General features: G+C 39.7%; 1 protein-coding gene across 4 annotated transcripts; it reads left to right on the forward strand.

The window, feature by feature from the left end:
- The first annotated feature begins 2,825 nt into the window (after positions 1 to 2,825).
- On the forward strand, positions 2,826 to 13,952 carry LOC126272411 (trypsin alpha-like). 4 transcript variants are annotated; one of them, XM_049975247.1, is made up of 3 exons: positions 2,826 to 3,207; positions 5,800 to 6,064; positions 13,693 to 13,952. In XM_049975247.1, exons 1-3 carry the CDS (start codon positions 2,845 to 2,847, stop codon positions 13,821 to 13,823), a joined length of 759 nt encoding a protein of 252 aa, XP_049831204.1. In that variant the 5' UTR covers positions 2,826 to 2,844; the 3' UTR covers positions 13,824 to 13,952. The 4 variants fall into 4 exon arrangements, with proteins under 4 accessions (XP_049831204.1, XP_049831202.1, XP_049831203.1 ...); XM_049975245.1 differs by lacking the exon at positions 5,800 to 6,064 and adding an exon at positions 10,707 to 10,905 and having other exon boundaries at positions 2,826 to 3,008; positions 13,428 to 13,952; XM_049975246.1 differs by lacking the exon at positions 5,800 to 6,064 and having other exon boundaries at positions 13,428 to 13,952.
- The last annotated feature ends 8,991 nt before the right edge of the window (positions 13,953 to 22,943 follow it).

A 22,943-nucleotide genomic window follows, 5' to 3' on the forward strand; every position in this document is an offset into this window, starting at 1 on the left:
GTACTATAATCTCGCTTGTGATACAATATCAGCGTAAAGGGAGCAGAGAGGAGACACTGTGACCCCGTGGTCTGAATTTCAGCTGAAGATATGGACAGTGGAACACACATGACTCCGCCACTTGAGAGTATAGCTGAAACTCTTTCAACCGATTGCTATCCATGACTTTTTGTGATCTGATATTTTCTAAATCTCCCAAAAGCAGCTTGCTCCTTTCTTCCCACGAACAGGAACGCATCCACCAATCCTCTCAGGAGCTACCTTCACATTACTGGACATGTGAAAACGTTAGAGAGAACTGTTCACGAAGCATGTCGTTAACTGCGCTGCATCTTCCGAATGTTATATAGAACACAGCTGTTTTGTCATGTTTTCTAGGAATGCCAGGGTATGCTTATCTGCTCAAGTACTTCTTTCAACAAGCTCCTAGTTCCGAACACTTGCTAACCGAGTTCCGTCTCCTGGAACAAAGGCATTGCACACTATGTGAGAAAAAGTATCCGGACACCCCCAAAATCATTCGTGATTCATATTAGCTGCATTGTGCTGCCACTTATTGCCAGGTACTCCATATCAGTGGCCACAGTAGTCATTAGACATCGCGAGAGAGCAGAATGGGGCGCTCCGTGTAACTCGCGGATTTCGAACATGATCATGTGTTTGGGTGTAATTTGTGTCATACGTCTGTACGTGAGATTTCCACACTCCCAAACATCCCTAGGTCCAATGTTTCCGATGTGATAGTGGTGGAAAAGTGAAGGGTCACGTACAGCACAAAAGGATACAAGCCGACCTCGTCTGTTGACTGATAGAGACTACCAACAGCTGAAGAGGTTCGTAATGCGTAATAGGCACACATCTATCCAGACCACCACACAGTAATTCCAAACTGCATTAGGACCCACTGCAAGTACTATGACAGTTCGGCGGGAGGTGAGAAAACTTGGATTTCATGGTCGAGCGGCTGCTCATAACCACACATCACGTCGCTAAATGCCAAACAACGCCCTGCTTGGTGTAAGGACCATTCTGTTCTAAACTCCTTCATACGAAAATTCCATTCATCAGTCAACAAACAGCGAAAGCCTCAATTTTTGTTGATATTCTAATTCAGTAGTAGAGGAAGGAGCATGAACATGAGACTGCAACAAATGTTAGTGGAATAAATACATGGTCTTTCCTCAGATCCGTTACTGAATTCTTACTAGAGAATAAAAAACATCTAATTTGCAAGAACATAAAGCAATATACAAAAATTTCAGGAGGTAGGTTTGCTTTTTAATTTCAAATGTCCACTTCGTATATTTTTGTATTGAATACTTCCCTTTGACTTACGAATATTATAGTGAAGAACAATAGGTTAAGGACATGGAGAAGAGACACATGGTAGATGGAATCAAAGTTGGTGGTCGTGTATTGTTGAAGGAAGACAGTAAGGACGAACGTTTTATGAGAGAAACATAAAAGAGATAGTTTACAATTTCAGTGTAGAATACTCATAATGTTTCTAAGGTGACTGTTTTCCAAATTTGTGTATGTGCCTGAAAACAGTAGGTGTAAATGCGTGAACCATTATTCAATTTTATTGTAAAGTTAGTGATTTAACATCTTAAATCACTGAGAGATGAGTGGTATTTTTTTTTTAAATCCCGATTTGATACAACAAAATGAACGAAACTTTCAGAATCACCATTAAAATTTGATTGTAGAGTATATGTTATTGAGAAATCATATACGGAAAATTTGAAAAGTGTAGACTTGTTTAACAGCCCAACACACGTTTCAGCGCAAATTTTTCTACATTAATTTTACGTCAATTTTCCTAGTAGATGATACATATGAAAACAACACATTCAATTGTCACTTCACTGCAGTGTCACAACTACACTCTTGGAATTATTTTCAAGTTCTTTTCACTGCAATTTGCATTCGACCTCAGTCCTTTTTTTTATATATATTCACAAGAATTAGGCGTACCACATCAGTTCCTCTGTCTGTCACATACTTGAACTGATTTGGATTTTTTTACCAGTTGTAAATATACAAAACGTGCCCTCCTCCCAGATGAAATTCCACACTTCTCCAAAATAATCTTTATTAGTTACTACAAGAGTCGTTGCCCTTGTTTAACTAAGGAAGTCCTGCTATTATCTAATTGTACAGTAACGAATAAAACCGATTGTTAACAGTTTTCCGGTAATCATAATGTGTGTGAGATGTAGAAGACAAAGTATGGCACGTCGTTTCTACTGTTTATTTCTCTAGTGATCAAATTAACACATGACATTACTGTCAGTGTTTATGTAAGACTACATATTGTAATAATTGTTTCAAAAAATAATGTGGATGTGTACTATTTTACGAACGCCACTTGATTACATTCGAGAGAGCCCACAAAATTATAAATCTAACACATTACACGAACGTATGAAGGGTGGCTATAGACACATGCATGAGATTTTTCCGGAGCTGTTTGTACGAATATCCGACTCAAGTGTGAGGAACAAAACCAGACCCTTCTCATTACATCTCACATAAATAGAAACAATGCTTACGTTTCCGTTATCAGTCAGTTGTCGCGGAAAATACGACTCCACTTCGTAGTTCGTGTTATCAAGAAGAGGTGCTAGTGATAATTATGATGCATGTCATCTGCTCTTTCACTGGAAACATTAGTAGCCTTCTCATCCTTGTGAAGCACCTACTTGCGTAAGTTCTCTCCTTGAGATCATTTGTTGACGTAACGTGCACGCCAATGACGGCAACATTTAGGCAACGAGGGCGGCTGCTATAACTATAAAGAGGTGCCGAAATCCAGCAGTTCTGATACATACTTTAGAGACAATGAAGTTTTCAGTGATCGTATTGAGCCTACTGGCTCCATCTTTGGCTGCGCCGAGTTCTCTGAGGCTATGGTCTCGAAGACAGGACCGCATAATCGGGGGTACCGAAACCACCATAACGGAGTACCCCTGGCAGCTGTCTCTCCTCCTCGAAGGGTCCCACAGGTGCGGGGCTTCCATCATTAGCTCCAACTGGGCGCTGACGGCTGCCCACTGCATCGACGGCGTCGCGGCATCTCTGTTGACCGTGCGTGCCGGCTCCACGTACAGAAACAGTGGCGGGACTGTGCTCGATGTAGCACAGGCTATCAAAAATAGACTGTATTATAGACCGGCTGCCGACTATGACATTGCGGTGGTGCAGGTGAGGTCATTCTTTTGCTGTACACTGAGGTATTTATAAAAAAAAAAAAACGAGCACTGTCGGTACATAAGAGCCCATTTAAATGAACAACTGACAAACAAGCGTTTCTGTCGATTGACTATCGATACAAGTAGTCTTTCTAACAGTAATAATTCATTACTAACAATGTGAAAAGCTTTAATTCGTTTTGATGTTTGTATAAACCACGTTATACCGTCAGTTCTCAATATACGAAGCATTATTTGAAGGCCGTAATTGATAATCTGGTGAATAGATACTTGAAAATAGTTGGTATGTCTATTCTGATTTTATTTATATTGCCTTGTTTTGACCTAGATTTCAGTCATTCCCAAATGCGACGTATACAAACTGACAATAAATACGGAATTATATTTTACACTTCCTGCTTCCATAGCGTAATGTGCACTGCGCTAGCTAGCGAGACAAGTACCTTGGAAAGCCCATTAAGTGGTTTGAGTTCATACACTTCACCTGTTATGTCTGTAAACCACTTACCGATAAGGAAAATCGTCGCGGAAACGTACTCCATTACATGTCAATGTAAAATCATTTCAGAGTCAGGAACTCTAATTGTTTCCAATTTTTGCTTTTGTATACCATTATATAAAACACATACGCTACATATTTTCTGCCCCATATCTCCTTCTACGACTAAATTTACATTTTACATTAACAAAGTGCCTTTTCTTCACGTAACACTGTTCCATACACAACTTTCCTTACCTGCTCTATCTACAGCCTCCACATATGGTACCCTACCTGTTAATTTAGCATCACACGAACTTCTAAGAAACATCTGTTTCCAGTAACATTGGATTCGACATCTCTGGTCAGCCTTTTATCTCCGAACAGTGTTATGCTCTGAGCCAGATTTATGACGATCTGTATTCAGGGTCAGCATTTAAGAAATTTTTCTGTTTAAGCAAAGAGGTATTTCTTCTATTTATCAACGTACTATTCCTATTGCTCTTCCCCGCCCCTACCTGTATGCAATAATTCTGTTTCTAATTACTTCTTTCCCAGTACGCTAAGGACTTATCGCTTGACATTCTATTAACTTTTATCTCTTCCGACTTGACTTTATTTGTCTTAACTAAAATTATAAACTAGTTATGAGGTACAATGGATTCTTTAGGTTTCCCAATATTTAAGCAGAGAGACAAAAACTTGTAAACATCGAAACCACGATACATATAATGCCTATTAGAGTGCAAGACAACCGCCATTAATTCAAACAGCTTCCAGACTTCCACTAATGGATACATAAAGCTCTTGTATGGTTTCAAAGGGAGTCTTATACCATCCTCCCTGCAAAATATATGCAATTTCAGGTATAGGTAAAAGAGGTGGATAGCAAACATCATCACTTCTCTCGATAGTACCCGACAAAGGCTCAATAATCTTAAGATCTCGTGCCAGTGGCTGGCACAGAGATGCTAAATCTTTTCATCATGCTCACAAGTCTAGTCTTGGAGGACGCAATCTGTGGGAACCGGAGCTTTGTCTTCTTCGATCACAGCATTCCCGTAGCGGAAGAAACATTTTGTCATGGGCTGGAACTCATTAGCCAAAATTGTCATATAACCCACGGCAGAAATGCCATATTGCGTAGTAACCACCGAGCCCATGGAATATCTAGTTTCGGCTACTCATATCACCACCGAACGCCCAACGTGTGTTGCAGTTTCGACGTAAACTCGGCTGGATGTTGGCAAAAGTTTGCAACAAAACTCCTCCCTAGAAATGAGTTCCTTCGATTGTTCCATAGTCCACGATTTATTGTTTCGGTACGACGTTTCCCTGTTGCATGCATTTGGGTCACTAAAATGTGTTTTTAAAATTCCAGTTTTCCCAGCAATTCCCAGAATATTGAGCAAACTTTGTGTTGCTCTATTTCTTGCAGGTCTCGTCTTCTTACCTTCCATTGGAATCGTTTAATGACCATCTCCCATAATCAGTCAACAGAGTCATTCGCCCACGTTGTGAGTCAGCGGATTATATTTTTCCGCTTTCCCCGTATGCAGTACAGATCTTCGTCATCGTACTTCTTGAAACACCGAACACTTTGGCTACCTTGATTGCGGAAACACCTACCATACGAACTCCAACAATGTACCCACGTTAGGATTCACTTAGCTCCGACGTAAAGTACTTACAACTATACCGAACACTATTCTTACCAGGACTGACTTGCACCACACTGAGGACATCGCACATGTGCCATTCGTGGCCAGATACAACACCGCAACGTCGAGGCTTGGTTAGCATCAGCATTTATGTTCAAGTATGAATGTCTCACGGTGTCTGTAGATTTTCGTCGAACCCCTGCGCTTCCTCCAACAATAGTTTCATTGTCCCATTTCATATTTGTATTTTACGTTGTTACATCTACATGTACTACAGTAGAAATCTCAACTGAGTGACCTGTTTATAAGTGGAACATGTAATCGCCACGCCAGCAGTCAATGATTAGCATGCCAATTGAAATAAGTAGTGGAGTACCATGAACTTAATTTAAAACTGAATATCATATAGTTTAAACCTTCTAAAGTGTGTTGTCTACCTTCACAGCCTGCTGAGTCATTCCCGCTGGGCTCTGATGTGCAGCCCGTGGGTCTTCCTGAGGTCGGATATGATCCTCCGAATGGCCTCGCCGTTACTGTGACGGGCTGGGGACGGATAGCGACCGGTGGAAGCAATGCAAACGCACTGCTTAAGGTGGACATAAGCATCGTCGAGCGCTCTACTTGTCAAGAAAACTTCGGTAGCCTCGTAACGAAGCGAATGGTGTGCGCCGGTGAGGCAGGCAAGTCTGTCTGCAACGGGGACTCGGGAGGTCCACTCGTCAGTGGTACCACACAGGTGGGCATCGTGTCCTGGGGAGGCTTCACATGCGAGGACTATGGCGCAGTTTACAGCAACGTTGGAGAACTCCGTTCGTGGGTCACCAATACTACGGGAGTTTAACATGAAGGACAGTTCCGCCGCTGATTTTCCAACTGTACAATACGTTACACTTTTATTCATATTAGAGGTGTCACTTTTGTATTGATATTTTTTGTATTATTCTGAATGTAAAACGTTGTAATTTCTCTTCTGTCTGGAATAAATTCATAGTTGTGCATGCCTCACATTCTGCATCTTATTGCATCTGTCAGAATATCCCTCACTTGTACTGTTTTCACTGTCTTTAGCGAATATACATACACCTTCCGTGATACATTTACCAACACTGTGGAAACAAGAGGCCCATTTGTCGGAAAAATAGTTTTTCTAGTTCGATGTTTAACATAACTTTTTTTTCGCCTGCCTAACTTTGCTCCTTCTATGACGTTCCCAAATGACTGCAGGTAGAGATTCATGTCGGATAGATTCGTAATCAGGCCAAGGCCGCAGTTGTCTGAGAAATTCGGAGATTTTAGACCAATCCTTAAACCTCCTCTATTTTGATTGTTATTTGTGTCAAGCGTTGTGTAACGCGTGTAAATAGGCCAGAAAGTTACTAAATTATATGTGTATGTAAACTATACTTCTCAAGACAGAGCAAGGAAAGATATTTCCCCTTCGCTTGGTCACAAGTACTCACAGCTGCTGCTTTCGTCTTTTAATGCGAAGCATTAAAAACTTCAACAGTTTTCCTTATGATGGCCTGAACAAAACATTAATAAACTAACTCAAAAATGTCAAAATTAATGCCAATGAATAAAACGTCAGAAATTTCTCATCGCGTTTTACTCTAACTTTTCTGCTTCAGTTCCATAATTATGAAAATTTAATCTTAAGTTTCTTAGTAATTCCATCCAAATGTCATGTACATATTTGACAAGCTGTGCACGCTGGTTAACGTTTTCCACAACGTGTGATGAGAAGATACCTACGTGTTGCAGAGTCATGTAGAAACAGGAAAGTAGGTCGTTTTGTAATAAAACAGTCTTGCTGTTATATTCTCAGCAAACGATTCTGTCAAATGAACCAATTTGACAGAGGAATCATGGTCAAGAATTCAAGTTGTAGCGAGAACAATACAAGAGACACTAAAACCCCGAACATTTAGTAAAATATTCGATGACTTACACAAGAATAACGACACTAAACTGTTGTTGGTGATATACTCAAATTATCGTTACATAGGCTTCCTCAGCCAGAGTCAGTTAACATGAAAATATTTCACGCACGCAACGGATTTACTAAAGCTGTCAGTAATTTACGACCTAGCAATAAATCTGAAAATGAGGGAGGGAAAATCCAATAATATTTTTCGTTGAAAGGGTTTGAAAGTGATAATAAACTTAACATTTCGGTGAATCTGTCCTTTCTTACAAAAGCAGATTGAGTTTGAAACCATTAAAAAACAATTATATGAATTTAAACAACAAGATAATGTGCATTTCAGCGACAAATCTGAGGTTTACAATTTCTAAATGAAGTGGAGTCTCTTACTAATCTTGCATCTGGCTCTATGAACTGATTTAGAACCTGACTATGACGATCACAATGTTCGTCTGCAACCACAAGAATCCAAAAGAACTGATTAAGCACTGATGAATGTAAGGCAGTGAAACCTATTTTCAACATGATTTATAATAATCTCGCTTGTCCTAAAATTAAAGAGCTGTAAATGTCAGCTTAAAGGGAGCAGAATGAGGACACTCTGACTGCGTGGTCTGAAATTCTGCGCTAAGAGGGGACTGATGACCACAGCAGTTGAGTCCCATAGTGCTCAGAGCCATTTGAACCATTTGCCGAACACTTGCTGTGTTCTGTCTCCTGGAAAAAAGGCTTTTTACCTCGGCCATCCCACAGGCCATGCTGCCACCAACAGAATGGCCTCTCTGCCAGCTCACCATTAGGCTAAACAACTTCCCATCCACACCTCATCTGTATTACCTAGGACGCTATATCGGCATTCCTTCTCCCCACGTATCGGCAAGAGCAGTGTTCCCACGGGTCCCCATGGCTTGTTTCTCGGAAACTCGTTATAAATCGTCGGTCTCATGTTCACGTCCCTCTTCCAAACCTCATCTATAGAGCAAACTGATATACCCAGTAGCGTGTTGTATTACAGAAGTTTCAGAAGAGGCAGTGAAATCACCTCTACATTCGCAGCAATATCAAGACTTCTGGTAAACTAACTCATCTTCCGGTTCCGTAACTATGGGCTAAATAATTGTAAAGAGACGAGCTGAAGGACTGGACTTCTTTGAACTTCCATGTTACTACAGGAAGCCGTAAAGAGTAAAAACTGTAGCAGAAGATGGAGAACCCTCTCCTGATCAGCGGTCTCTTGCTTTTGTTCTCTACGACACGAATTGTTAGTGTTCAGCATTGGATTGTATAGGTTTGGCCAGCTTGTGAAATATTATACCTAGGACTAGAAAAATCATGCACGAACCGCTTGGAGACAGTACAAAAAATATTTGTTCCACCACTACACATCAAATTAAGATTAATAAAGCAGTATGTAGGGTTTTCCATAAGACGTGTTCTATTTTAAACGCCTTTACACGAAATTTCCATTCATCATTCATGAAAAACGTAAAGTTTCAATTTTTGTTGATACTCAAATCCAGAAATCGATGGAGGAGAACGAACTAGAGATTGCAATAAATGTTATTGGAAAAGATACATTTACTTTTTTCAAGTCCGTTACTGAAAACTTTCTAGGGAATAAAAAACATGTAATTTATAAGAACATAAAACGTTGTAGAGAAATTTCAGGAAGTTAGTTTGCTACTTAAGTTCGAAAGTCCACTTCCTACATTCATGTATTGAGTACTTCCCTCTAACTTGCAGATACTATAGCGAAGAACAAGAGATTAAGGAGATGGACAAGAGGTACCATGGAAGATGGAATCAAAGTTGGTGGTAGACTGTTGTTGTAGGGGGACAGTAAGGATAAACGTCTAAATGAGGAAAACAAGAAAGAGAAAGTTTTACAATTAAGTGTAGAATATTCATAATGTTTCTAAGACAACTGGATTTCACATATGTGTAAATGCCTAAAAGCAATAACTATAAATTCATTGAGCTTGACTGAATTTTTTTGTAAGATCAGTGTTTCAACGTCTTTAATCTCTGAATAATGAGTCGTGGTTTTATGAAAAGTCCTGACCTAATACAACAAAATGAACGAAATTTTCAGAATCAGCATTACAATTTGTTGTATAATACTTGTTATTGAGAAATCATCAAAAAATATTTGAAAACTTTAGGCTTTTCTTACAGCCCGACACACGTTTAAGTACAATTTTTTCTACACGTTTTAAGCGATTTATTTTCCTGGTTGGTCACACGTTTTCGGTAGTAGCACATATGAACAACGCACTCAGTTATCACTTCACTTCAGTGCCACAAGTACACTTTTGGAATTATTTTCAAGTTCTCTTCTCTGCAATTTGTATTCGACCTCAGGGCTTTTTTTTTTTATATTCACAAGAACTACGCGTACCGCATCAGTTCCTCTGTATGTCACATACTGGAACTGATTTGTACTTTTGTTACCAGTTGTGAATGAACACAACGTGCATTTCTCCCAAATGAGATGCTAAATTTTTACAAAAGAACCTTTACTAGTTGCTACAAGAGTCGTTGGCCTTGTTTGAACTAAAAACGTCCTGATAATACCTAGTCGAACAGTAACGCAGAAAACCGATTGTTAACAGTTTTCCGGTAATCATAACGTGTGTGAGATGTATGGGAAAATTGATGGAAGTTCGTTTCTGCTGTTTATTTCCCTAGTGAAAAATTAGACATCGCATTATTGTTTGTATTTATGTAAGACTACATACTGTAATAACTGTTACAAACAATGACGTACATATGTAATATTTCACGCACTCCACTCGATTACATTCAACACAGTCCACGAAATTTTAAACTTATCGGATAATACAAGGGCATATGGCTTGGCTATAGACACGTGCCTGAGATTCTCCTGAAGCTGTTTTTAAAGATCTCCGATTTCAGTGTGAGGAACAAAACCAGAATGTTTCGTCTATATCTCATACAAATAGCAACAGTGTTTACGGTTCCCTTATCAGGCAGTTGCTGGGAAAATACGCCTCCACTTCCAAGTTCGTGTTATCCAGAAGTGGCGATAGTGATAACTGTGCTGCAAGACATCTACCCTTTCACCTAACACGTTAGTAGCCTTGTCATCCTCTCGATGCACCTACCTGCGTAAGTTCTCTCCTTGAGATCACTTGTTGACGTAACGTGCTCGCCAACGACGGCACCATTGGTGCAACGAAGACAGCTGCAGGAAGTATAAAGAGATGTTGAAGTCTAGCAATTGTGACACAAGATTCTGAAACAATGAAGTTAGCAGTGATCGTATTAAGCCTACTGGCTCCAGCTCTATCGGCGCCGAATTCTCACAAGCTGTGGTCCAGGAGACAGGACCGTATAATCGGGGGTACCGAAACCACCATAACGGAGTATCCCTGGCAGCTGTCTCTCCTCCTCGAAGGGTCCCACAGGTGCGGAGCTTCCATCATTAGCGCCAACTGGGCGCTGACGGCTGCCCACTGCATCGGCGACCTCGTACCATCACTGTTTACCGTGCGTGCTGGCTCCTCGTACAGAAACAGTGGCGGGACTGTGCTGGATGTAGCACAGGCTATCAGAAACAAATTGTACTACAGCCCGGCTGGTGACTATGACATTGCGGTGGTGCAGGTAAGGTCACTCTTTTCTTTTCCACTGAAGTGTTTATAAATAAACGAGTATTGTCAGTACATAGAAGCCTATTTAAAATGAAGATCTACTAAAACACCGTTTCTCTTGATTTATTATTGATACATATAGTCTTTATTACTGTATTAGGTTTCTAGGAACTATTTGAAAAGTTTTCATTCCTTTTGTTGTTTTTAATGCATGTTATATGCTCTGTTCACAATGTACGGGCAATCTGGTCATGAGATGTTTGACATTTGTTTGTATGTTTATTCTGATTTAATTAGATTGCCTTGTTTTAACCTAGATTTCCGACATTCCCAAATGGCACGTATATAAACTCATAATAAATAAAGAAATACATTCAGCACTTCCTGGTCGTATTGTGTAATGCTTAGTGCGCTAGCTAGCAAGAGACGTACCTTTAAAAGCCGATTCCATGGTTTCAGCTCATACGTCTTTACTGTCTATATCTCTAAAAACTACTGATGAGGAAAAATGTTGTAGGAGCGTACTTCGGTACATGCCAACGTAAAACCAGTTCAGTTTCAAGAACTCTATTTCTTTCAGTTTCAGCTTTTTTTTTTTGCTTTTGTACAACATTATATAAAACACAATGTTATGCACTTTCTGCCCATAGCTACTTCTGCCACTAAATTTACATTTTACACTAACAAACTGCCGGTAAGTCTGTTCCATACATAACTCCCTTACCTGCTTCCTCTAAATTGTCCATGTGTAGTACCTTACCTGTTAATTTAGAGCTACACAAACTTCTAAGAAAACTCCGTTTCAAATAATATTACATACATCTGTGGTTTTCTTATCGTCAGCCTTTTGTCTGCAAACATTGTTGTGCTCTAAAGCTCAATGACGAGGTTCTTCATTCAGGATCAGCAAAAGCTAGTTGCGTGAAAAAAGCTAGTTGCGTGAGACAGTTCTGTTTGTGTCATTATTTCTTTCACAAAATGTTAAGGACTGAGCGCTTGAAATACTACTAAGTTTTATCTCTTTCCACTTGAGTTAATTCGTCTTAACTAAAATTACAAGCCAGTTATGCAGAACACAGAATTCTTTAAATTTTTCAATACTTAATTAGAGGAGATGGACAGAAATTTGGAAACATCAAGACCACGATATATATATGATGCCGAACATAGCGCAACACAGGCGCCAGTATTCCAAACAGCTTCCAGTCTTTCCCTAATGAATACATACAGGTTCTGTATGGTTTCCTGGGGAACCTTATACCATTTTCTCTGCAAAATAGTGGCATTTTCAGGTAAAGGTGACAAAGGTGGATATTAAACATCCAAAGTACCCAATAAAGGCTCAATAATATTAAGATATTTTGACAGTGGTCAACAAAGAGTTGCGAAATTTTGTCCTCATGCTTACAAATCCATTCTTGGTCGATGTGATCTGTGGAATCAGGGGCCTTGTTTCCCTGCAACACTACTCTAACGTAGCGGAATCATTTTACATGGGATGAAGTTCATTCGCCAAAATGGTGACATAATACGAGGTAGTAATGGCATCATGCGGAGTAGCCATGTAGGCCATAAAATATCAAATTATTCGTGGTCATATCATCACCCAGTGCCCGCCGTGTTCCGCTCTTGGGAAGTAAACTCGGCGGGAAGTTGGCAAGAGCTTGCAACAAATCTCACCTGAAGAAATGAGTTTCCTCTATTGCTCCTTAGTCCACGTCATATTGTTTCGGCACCATGTTTTCCTGTTACAGGCATTTGGATCACACAAGTGTGTTTTCAAAATTCTAGTTTTCCATGCAATTCCCAGAATATTGAGATCCTTTTCTGTTGCTTTATTGCTGACAGACGTCACGAAACCGAGGTTAAGTTGTGCAACGGTTGTTGCAGTTGTCCTCCTCTTGCTTTTCGTTGCACTGCTTGACAATGGCAATTTCCTATGATCAGTCACCACACTCCTTCGTCGGCGTTGTGAGTCACAGGATGATGTTTTTCCCGCTTTCCCCGTATGCGGCACAGTTAGCCTTTGCCGTACTTCTTGAAATACGAAACGCCTTCCTTACGAACTTCAACAATGTACCCACGTTAGGATTCCTTTAGCTCCTACGTAAAGTACTTACAACTATACAGAACACTATTTTGACCAGTACTGACACGTGCACCACACTGAGGACATCGCACACGTGCTATTCGTGGCCAGATACAACAGCGCAACGTCGAAGCTTGGTGAGCATCTGCATTTATGTTCATGCATGAATGTCTCACGGTGTCTCTAGATTTTCGTAGGCCACTGTGCTTTCTCCAAGAATGGTTACATTGCCTCATGTAATTTCTGTATATCATGTTGTTACATGCAATTGTACTACAGTAGAACTCTCACCTGACTCCCATATTTACAAGAGTCTACGTAGTCGTCTCGCCAACGGATGGTAATTAGCATGACGATTCAAATAAGTAATGAAGTACTAAGTACATAATTGAAAACTCAATATCAAACAGTTTAAGTCCACTAAAGTATGTTGTCTACCTTCACAGCCCGCTGAGTCTTTCCCGCTGGGCTCTGATGTGCAGCCGGTGGGTCTTCCAGACGCCGGATATGATCCTCCGACGGGCCTCGCCGTTACTGTGACGGGCTGGGGACTGATAGGGACTGGTGGAAGCTACCCAAACACACTGCTGAAGGTGGACATTAATATTGTCGATCGCTCTACTTGCCAGGAAAACATGGGTAGCCTCATAACGAAGCGGATGGTGTGCGCCGGTGAGGCAGGCAAGTCTGTGTGCAACGGGGACTCGGGAGGTCCACTCGTCAGTGGTACCACACAGGTGGGCATCGTGTCTTGGGGAGGCTTCACATGCGAAGGCTATGGCGCAGTTTATACAAACATTGGAGAACTACGTTCGTGGGTCACCAATACTACAGGAATTTAACAGGAAGGACAGTTCCGCCACTGATTTTCCAGCTGGGGTAAACAACACATGAGACATGTACTGTACTATACGAGTATGTTACACTTCCATTCATATTCGAATCGACGGTTTTGTATTGCCATTATTTGTATTATTGTGAACGTAAAATGTTGTAATTTCCTTTCTTTCTGAAATAAATTCATAATTCTCTGCATACGTGGCGTTCTTTATCTTATGGCATTTGTCAGTTTATCCCCCACTTGCCCTGTTTCCTCTATCACCTGCCAAGGTACATATACCTTACGTCACATGCACTTACCAACACTGTCGAAACAAGAAGCCTAATTGTCGGTAAAATATTTTTTCTCGTTTTTTGTAGAAGTCTTGTAACGCCGCCGAACTCCGCTTTTTCCACGGTTTTCCCACAACGTAATTGATATTGTATACATTCGTAATCAGGCCAAGGTCGCAGTTGTCTGAGAAACTGCGGTATATTAGACTAATGTTTAAACCCCACTATTTTCCATTTTATGTGTATCAAGTGTTATGTAACTCGTCTAAAAACGTTAGAAAGTTACTAAATTATACGAAAATAATGCGCAAACAACAGCAGAGAAAGTTCCTTCCCCCACGCTTGGTAACAAGAACTCACGGCTCATGCATTCGTGTTGTAATTATTAACTTCAACTGTTTTCCTTATGATGACCAGATCTTCAGGTGATCTGAACAAAAAATTAATAAACCAAGTCAATAATGTCGAAATAAATGCCAATAAATTAACAGTCAGATATTTCCTATTGCGTTTTACTCTAACTTGTCTACACATCTCAAAGTTACATAGTACTGAAAATTTAATCCAAAATTTAATCCAAAATTTAATATTAAGTACACTCAAATATCATGTATATATTTGACAAGATGTAAAAGCTGGTAAACGTTTACCAAAAAGTGTGATAAGAACGTATGTACGTGTTGCACATCCATGCAGAAACACGACGTTACGTCGTTTCGTAATAATACGTTCTTGCTGTTTTATTCTCAGCAACAGATTCTGTCAAATGAAACAAATTGGAAGAGGAATCATGGTCAAATTCAAATTGTAGCGAGGACACTGAAAAAGGTACTAAAACACCGAATGTTAGGAACAATGTTAGATGACTTAAACAAGAAAAACAAACCTAAACTGTTGTTGGTGATGTACTGAAATTAACATGACATAGTTTCCTCAGCCAGAGTTAGTTAACATGAAAATATTTAATATACACAACGGATTTACTAATGCTATCAGTAAGTGAGGCCTTACCAATGAATCTGAAAATGGGGGGAGGGGAATCACATAATAATTTTCGTTGAAGGGGCGTGAAAGTGATAATAAACTGAATACTTGGCTGACTCTGGAGTTTCTTACAAAAGGCAGATGTCGTTTGAAAGCATTAAAAAACAATTATATGAAAAAATGTTTAGAATGTTTGTGAAACCTTATGGGCCTAAGCACACACAACCATGCCCGAGGGATGACTCGAACCTCCGCCGGGTCCAGCCACACAGTCCATGACAATTATATGAACATTAAAATAACGTGCACTCCAACGACAACTCTGAGGCGGAAAATTACTAAATTAAGTGAAGTTTCTTAACGATCTCGTATCTGGCTGTTTGAACTGATTTATAACCTGACTTTGACGATCACAGTGTTTGTCTGCAACAAAAAAGTAATAATCCAAAATAACTGACTAAGCACTGATTAATATGAGACAGTGAAATCTCTTCGAACTTGATTTACAATAATCTCGCCTCTCCTAAAATGAATGAGCTGTAAACGGAAGCTTAAAGGGAGCAGAGTGGCGACGCTCTGACTCCGTGGTCTTAAGTTCTGCGCTAAGAATGGATACTGGATCCCACATGTCTCCGCCTCTTGAATGCACAGCTGCAACTCTTGCAACCATCTCATATCTGTGACTTGTTGGAATCTGATATTTTCTAAATACACAAAAATCAGCTTGCTCCTTTCTTCCCACCAACGAGACAGCATACACCAATCCTCTTAACAGTCACTAGTCACCAGCCATTACTTAATATGTGAAAACGTTAAAGAAAATGTCCAAGAGGCTTGTTGTTAACAGCACTGTATCTACCGAATGTTGTATAAAGCACAGCTATTTTGTCATGTTTTCTAAGGAAGCCAGGGTATGCTTATCTAGTCAAGTACTTCTTCAATAATCTCCCTGTAACGAACACTTGCTAACTGTGTTCTATCTTCTGGATAAAAGGCTTTTTACTTCGGCCGTCCCACAGACAATGCTATCAACAACACAATGGCCTCTCTGCCAGCTCACCATTAGGCTAAGCAACTCACCTGTAATTCACAGGACGCTTTACTGGCACTCCTGCTCCCCCTGCATCGTCAAGAGCAGGGTTCCCAGGGGTCCCGATGGCTTGTTTCACTGACCCTCGTTATAAATCGTCGGTCTCATACTCAAGTCTCTCTCCTTACTTCCAAACCTAATCTATAGAACAAACCGATGTACCCAGGAGGGTGTTATATTACAGAATGTTGAGAAGAATAACTGAAATCAGCAGTACATTCACAGCAATATGAAGGTTCCTGGTAAACTAACTCAGCTGCCTTCCGGTTCCGTAAGTACGGTCTAAATAACTGAAAAGAGACGAGCTGAACGACTTGCCTTCTTTCAGCTTCCTCGTTACCACATGGAGCCGTAAAAAGTAAAAGCTGTAGCAGAGGACGGAGAATCCGCTTCTGGTTAGCAGTCTCTTGGAATTGTTCTCTAACACACGAATTTTTATGCTCAGCATTGGATTGTATGGGTTTAGTCAGCTTGTAGAAATTTTGTACCTCAGACTAGAAAAATCATGCATGAAACGCTTGGGGACAATAAAAAACTAATTCTCTCACCACTACAGATCAAATTAAGATTAATGAAGCAGTATGTAGTGTTTTCCGTAATATGCCTTTGTAAGAGATTTCATTTCATCAGTGGAGAAAAACTGAAAGTTTCAATTTTTGTTGATACTCAAATTCAGTAGTAGAGGAGGAGCACTAACTTGCGACTGCAGTAAATTTTGGTGGAAAAGATACTTTATCTTTCTTTAGTTCCGTTCCTGAATACTTTCTAGAGAATAAAAAACATATAATTTATAAGAACATAAAACATTGTAGAGAAATATCAGGAAACTGGTTTGCTACTTAAGTTCTAAAGTCCACTTTCTACATTCATGTATTCAGTACTTCCCTTTAACTTACAGGTAGTATAGTGAAGAACAAGAGGTTAAGGAGATGGGGAAGAGGTACCATGGAAGATGGAATCAAAGTTGGTGGTCGACTGTTGGTGAAGAGGGACAGCAAGAATGAACATCTTAATGAAGAAGAAAAAGAGAAAGTTTCAGAACTGCGTGTTGAATACTCATAATGTATCTAAAACAATTGTCTTTCACATATGTGTAAAGGCCTGAAAGTAATAGCTATAATTGCATTGACCATGATTGAATTTTATTGTAAGATTAGTGTTTCAACATCTTAAATCGATGGAAAATGAGTTGTGGGTTTATGAAAGGTCCTGGCTTGATACAACAAGATGAACGAAATTTTCAGAATTCACATTAAAATTTGATTCTGGAATACCTGTTATTGAGAAATCATCAAAGAAGATTTGGAAAACTAGCCTTTTTTTATAGCCCAACTCACATTTCAGTACAATTTTTTCTGGTCTTATTTGGAGGTTTATTTTCCTGGTTGGTGAAACGTTTTCGATAATAGCACATATGAACCAGACACTCAGTTATCACTTTACTTCAGTGCCACAAGTACACTGTTGGAATTATTTTCAATTTTTCTTCACTGCAATTTGCATTCGACCTCAGTGCTTTTTTTTATATTCAAAAGAACTAGGCGTACCACATCAGTTCCTCTGTCTGTCACATCCTGGAACTGTTTTGTATTTTTGTTACCAGTTGTGAATGAACAGAACGTGCATTCCTCCCAAATGAGATTCCACATTTTTATAAAATAACCTTTACTAGTTACTACAAGAGTCGTTGCCCTTGTGTAAACTAAAAAAGTCCTGCTATTACCTAGTTGGTCAGTAGCCACGAAATTCGATTGTCAACTATGTTCTGGTAATCATTATGTGTGTGCGATGTAGGAGAAAATTTATGTGAGGTCGTTTCTGCTGTTTATTTGTCTAGTGAAAAATTATACATGGCATTACGGTTACTGTTTATGTAAGACTACATACTGTAATAATAACTTCAAACAATGACGTACATGTGTACTATTTTACGCATGCCAATTGATTACTTTCAAGACAGTCCACGAAATTTTAGAAATATTGGATAAAACAAGAACATAAAAAATATATATTTCACATTTACGAAAGATGACACTTTTCAACATGGGAATGTATGGATGACTGTTGCCATTGTACGGTATCCTAGTACTACAGTGGCAGCAGTGTCGGGTCTGTAGAGTTTCAACTATAGGGATGTTATTGCTCATCGCACATTTCAGATTGGAGAAGTGTTCAACAGGCACATTGGAACTTCTTGTTATTATTCAACAATGCCTTTGTGTCTTAGGACGAGGAATCGTCGTGAACTAAACGAGAGTGAGAGTGTGTCCGTATGGTTGAAAGATAGGGGTACTTGTGCAAAAGTAAAGGTTGTTGGTGATTTAACTCATTTTGCTCATCGCACATTTCAGATTGGAGAGGTGTTCAACAGGCACATTGGAACTTCTTGTTGTTATTCAACAATGCCTTTGTGTCTTAGGACGAGGAATCGTCGTAAACTAAACGAGAGTGAGAGTGTGTCCGTATGGTTGAAAGGTAGGGGTACTTGTGCAAAAGTAAAGGTTGTTGGTGATTTAACTAATTTTTACAGAAATTAATAAAGTTACCTACGTTTTCCTTATTTCCTCTTTTAATAGATAAAAAACACTACACGTTGATCTTGCCAAAAGCCGACAAGTGATTCTTCTTGGTGTTGTAGCTCTCAGGGGCACTCTGGGATGCTCTCTTTGTGAGGTATATTTAATTCCTTCTTGAACCAATACACTGATATTATGAAAAATAAACTTATATTTCTGAACCATATAGTTCTTATATTGCATCATATTCTCCGTAAGTTTTGCATCCAAAATACCCTTAGTATATAAATCAATTGGTTTTGAAAGGTCATCAAATGAACCACCACGATAAGAAAAAGTAAACTCAAAAGTGATAGGAGACAGTATAAAAAGAAAGGCACATGTTAAGATGTCACAGTTTGTGATTTATACTGGCCGAGGGAAGAAGTCTTGAAGGTCTTCCAGTGTTTGAGGCTGTCAAAGAGTATTGCATTGCCGAGGACAGTTTTTCCATTCGTGAAGATACGCATCTTCATATCTTTGTCCGTTTTGATTCAGATGTTTTTGTTGACAGAGTTATTGATCAAATGCTTTGGGATTTTAGTTTGGATATTTCTTTTGAGTGTTAAATCTGTAAGTCACCTAAGCAATCGTTGAAATATATTTCGAAGGACGTTAGAGAGCCATATCATAATGTTTGTTTATCAAAGTTAAATTTTTACGCTCAATTGTGGCATTATGCCAAAAGTGTTAATAATATTGATTATATTCATCCATTTGTTGTTGCTAATTGGCAGAAGTTGAGGTTAATTGAGAAGTTTTTTGAGTCATATCGTTTAAATACTGAGACCACGTCTGATCTGACTAGATTTGATTGTATGTACACTGGTTGGGCTGGTGAAGTTGTTTTGTGGTATAATTCTAATTATTGGAAAAAATCTTTGAGAAAACCACAATTTATATAGTTGGTCCTACCTGTATTGGTGAAAGTACTTTTGTGGATAAAGTAATTGGTCGGAAAGTGGGTTTCTTTCGACCTCATTGCTCTGAGTTTGGTTTTGCTGGTTACAAGGCTACTGTTCATAAAGTCATATTATAAAAATCTGCGATTCCAATCTGAGGAACAAAACCAGAATATTTTGTCTAGATCTCATACAAATAGAAAAAGGGCTTACGTTTCCATTATCAGTCACTTCTCGCAGAACATACGCCTCCACATCCCAGTTCGTGTTATCAATAAGATAAGTGGTTCAAATGGCTCTCAGCACTATGGGACTTAACATCTATGGTCATCAGTCCCCTAGAACTTAGAACTACTTAAACCTAACTAACCTAAGGACATCACACAACACCCAGCCATCACGAGGCAGAGAAAATCCCTGACCCCGCCGGGAATCGAACCCGGGAACCCGGGCGTGGGAAGCGAGAACGCTACCGCACGACCACGAGATGCGGGCTATCAATAAGAGGCGATAGTGATAACTGTGTTGCAAGACACGTTACTAGCCTTGTCATCCTCTTGAAGTCGCTACTTGCGTAAGTTCCCTCCTTGAGATCACTTGTTCACGTAACATTCATGCCAACGACGGCAACATTTGGGCAACGAATTATGGTGCAGGAAGTATAGAGAGGTGCTGATGTCCAGCATTTGTGATACATATTTCAGAGACAATGAAGTTTTCAGTGGTCGTATTGAGCCTACCGGCTCCAGCTTTTTCTTCACTGAATTCTCTCAGGCTATGTTCCAGAAGACAGGACCGTATAATCGGGGGTACCGAAACCACCATAACCGAGTATCACTGGCAGCTGTCTCTCCAATTCCAAGGGTCCCACAGGTGCGGAGCTTCCATCATTAGCTTCTACTGGGCGCTGACGGCTGCCCACTGCATCGACAGCATCTCGGCATCCCTGCGGACAGTGTGTGCCGGCTCCATGTACAGAAACAGTGGCGGGACTGTGCTAGATGTAGCACAGGCTATCAATCACAGACTGTATTCCGTTGTCGAGTATGACATTGCGGTGGTGCAGGTGAGGTCACAGTTTTGCTGTCCACTAAGGTATTTATAAAGAAACGAGCATTGTCAGTACATAGGAGCCCATTTAACTGAATAACTAACACCGTTTCTTTCGATTGATTATCGATACACATAGCTTTTTGTGGCGGTATTATGTTATTAGGTTTATTAGGTACTATTTGAAATGTTTGCATTGCTTTTGATGTTTTTATGGTGCATATTCTATGCTCCGTTCTCAACACATTGAATATTTTTTGAAGTACGTAATCGATAATCTTGTCAAGATGTGACAATTACCGAGCTATCAGTTTAATAAGTCACGGCGGCAAAATACTGACACGAATTCTTTACACACGAATGGAAAAACTAGTAGAAGCCTACCTTGGGGAAGATCAGTTGGGATTCCATAGAAATACTGGAACACGTGAGGCAATACTGACCCTACGACTTATCTTAGAAGCTAGATTAAGGAAAAGCAAACCTACGTTTCTAGCATTTATAGACTTATAGGAAGCTTATGACAATGTTGACAGGAATACTCTCTTTCAAATTCTGAAGGTGGCAGGGGTAAAATACAGGGAGCGAAAGGCTATTTACAATTTGTACAGAAACCAGATGGCAGTTATAAGAGTCGAAGGACACGAGAGGGAAGCAGTGGTTGAGTAGGGAGTGAGACAGGGTTGCAGCCTCTCCCCGATGTTCTTCCGTCTGTATATTGAGCAAGCAGTGAAGGAAACAAAAGAAAAATTTGGAGTAGGTATTTAAATCCATGGAGAAGAAATAAAAACGTTGAGTGTTGCCGATGACATTGTAATTCTATCAGAGACAGCAAAGGACTTGGAAGAGCAGTTGAACGGAAAGGACAGAGTCTTGAAAGGAGGGTATAAGATGAACATCAACAAAAACCAAACGAGGATAATGGAATGTAGTCGAATTAAGTCGGGTGACGCTGAGGGAATTAGATTAGGAAATGAGACACTTAAAGTAGTAAAGGAGTTTTGCTATTTGGGGAGTAAAATAACTGATGATGGTCGAAGTAGAGAGGATATAAAATGTAGACTGGCAATGGCAAGAAAAGCGTTTCTGAAGAAGAGAAATTTGTTACCATCGAGTATAGATCTAAGTGTCAGGAAGTCGTTTCTGAAAATATTTGTATGGAGTGTAGCCATGTATGGAAGTGAAACATGGACGATAAATAGTTTCGACAAGAAGAGAATAGAAGCTTTCGAAATGTGGTGCTACAGAGGAATGCTGAAGATTAGATGGGTAGATCACGTAACTAATGAAGAGGTATTGAATAGGACTGGGGAGAAGAGAAATTTGTGGCACAACTTGACTAGAAGAAGGGTTCGGTTGGTAGGACATGTTTTGAGGCATCAAGGGATCATCAATTTAGTATTGGAGGGCAGCGTGGAGGGTAAAAATCATAGAGGGAGACCAAGACGTGAATACAGTAAGCAGATTCAGAAGGATGTGGGTTGCAGTAGTTACTGGGAGATGAAGAAGCTTGCACAAGATAGAGTAGCATGGAGAGCTGCATCAAACCAGTCTCAGGACTGAAGGCCACAACACATCAATCTTGTCACGAGACGTTTGAAAGTTGTTTGCATATTTATTCTGATTTAATTATACTGCCTTGTTTTGACCTAGATTTCCGTCTTTCCCAATTGGCATGTATATAAACTTATAATAAATAAGGAAATACGTTCAACACTTCCTGGTCGTATAGCGTAATGAGCAGTTGGCTAGCTAGCAAGACAAGTACATTTAAGAGACGATTACATGGTCTCACCTCATACGCTTTTACTGTCTATGTCTCTAAAACACTCACTGTTGAGATAATTATTGTAGGAGCGTACTCCGGTTCATACTAGCGATAAACCATTTCAGGGGCAATAACTCTATTCATTTCGTTTTCTGATTTTTTTGCATTTGTATACCATTATATCCATTATATAAAACACAATGCTATCCTTTTTCTGCCCATAGCTACTTCTAAAATCTACATTTTACGCTAACAAACAGAACTTTCTTCCGGTAAGACTACTCCATACATAATCCCCTACCTGCTCTCTCTAAATTGTCAATATATAGTACCTCACCTGTTAATTTCGCACTACACGAACTACTCAGAAAACTCAGTTTCCAACAATATTACATGCGACTTCTCTGATTTGGTTATCGTTAGCCTTTTATCTCCAAACAGTGTTGTGCTCTGAGCCTGAATGAAGAGGATCTTTTTCAGGGTCAGCATTGAAGGAATTC

The sequence above is a fragment of the Schistocerca gregaria genome, chromosome 5 (genome assembly GCF_023897955.1).
Source record: "Schistocerca gregaria isolate iqSchGreg1 chromosome 5, iqSchGreg1.2, whole genome shotgun sequence".
In the NCBI taxonomy this organism is placed as follows: Eukaryota; Metazoa; Arthropoda; class Insecta; order Orthoptera; family Acrididae; genus Schistocerca; species Schistocerca gregaria.

Bases quoted from the DNA above. Each gene is read 5' to 3' on its own strand.
- LOC126272411 (XM_049975247.1), top strand. From the start codon at position 2,845: ATGAAGTTTTCAGTGATCGTATTGAGCCTACTGGCTCCATCTTTGGCT. The intron at 3,208-5,799 runs GTGAGGTCATTC...CTACCTTCACAG, and splicing joins ATGACATTGCGGTGGTGCAG to CCTGCTGAGTCATTCCCGCT. The intron at 6,065-13,692 runs GTCCACTCGTCA...GGGACTCGGGAG, and splicing joins CTGCAACGGGGACTCGGGAG to GTCCACTCGTCAGTGGTACC.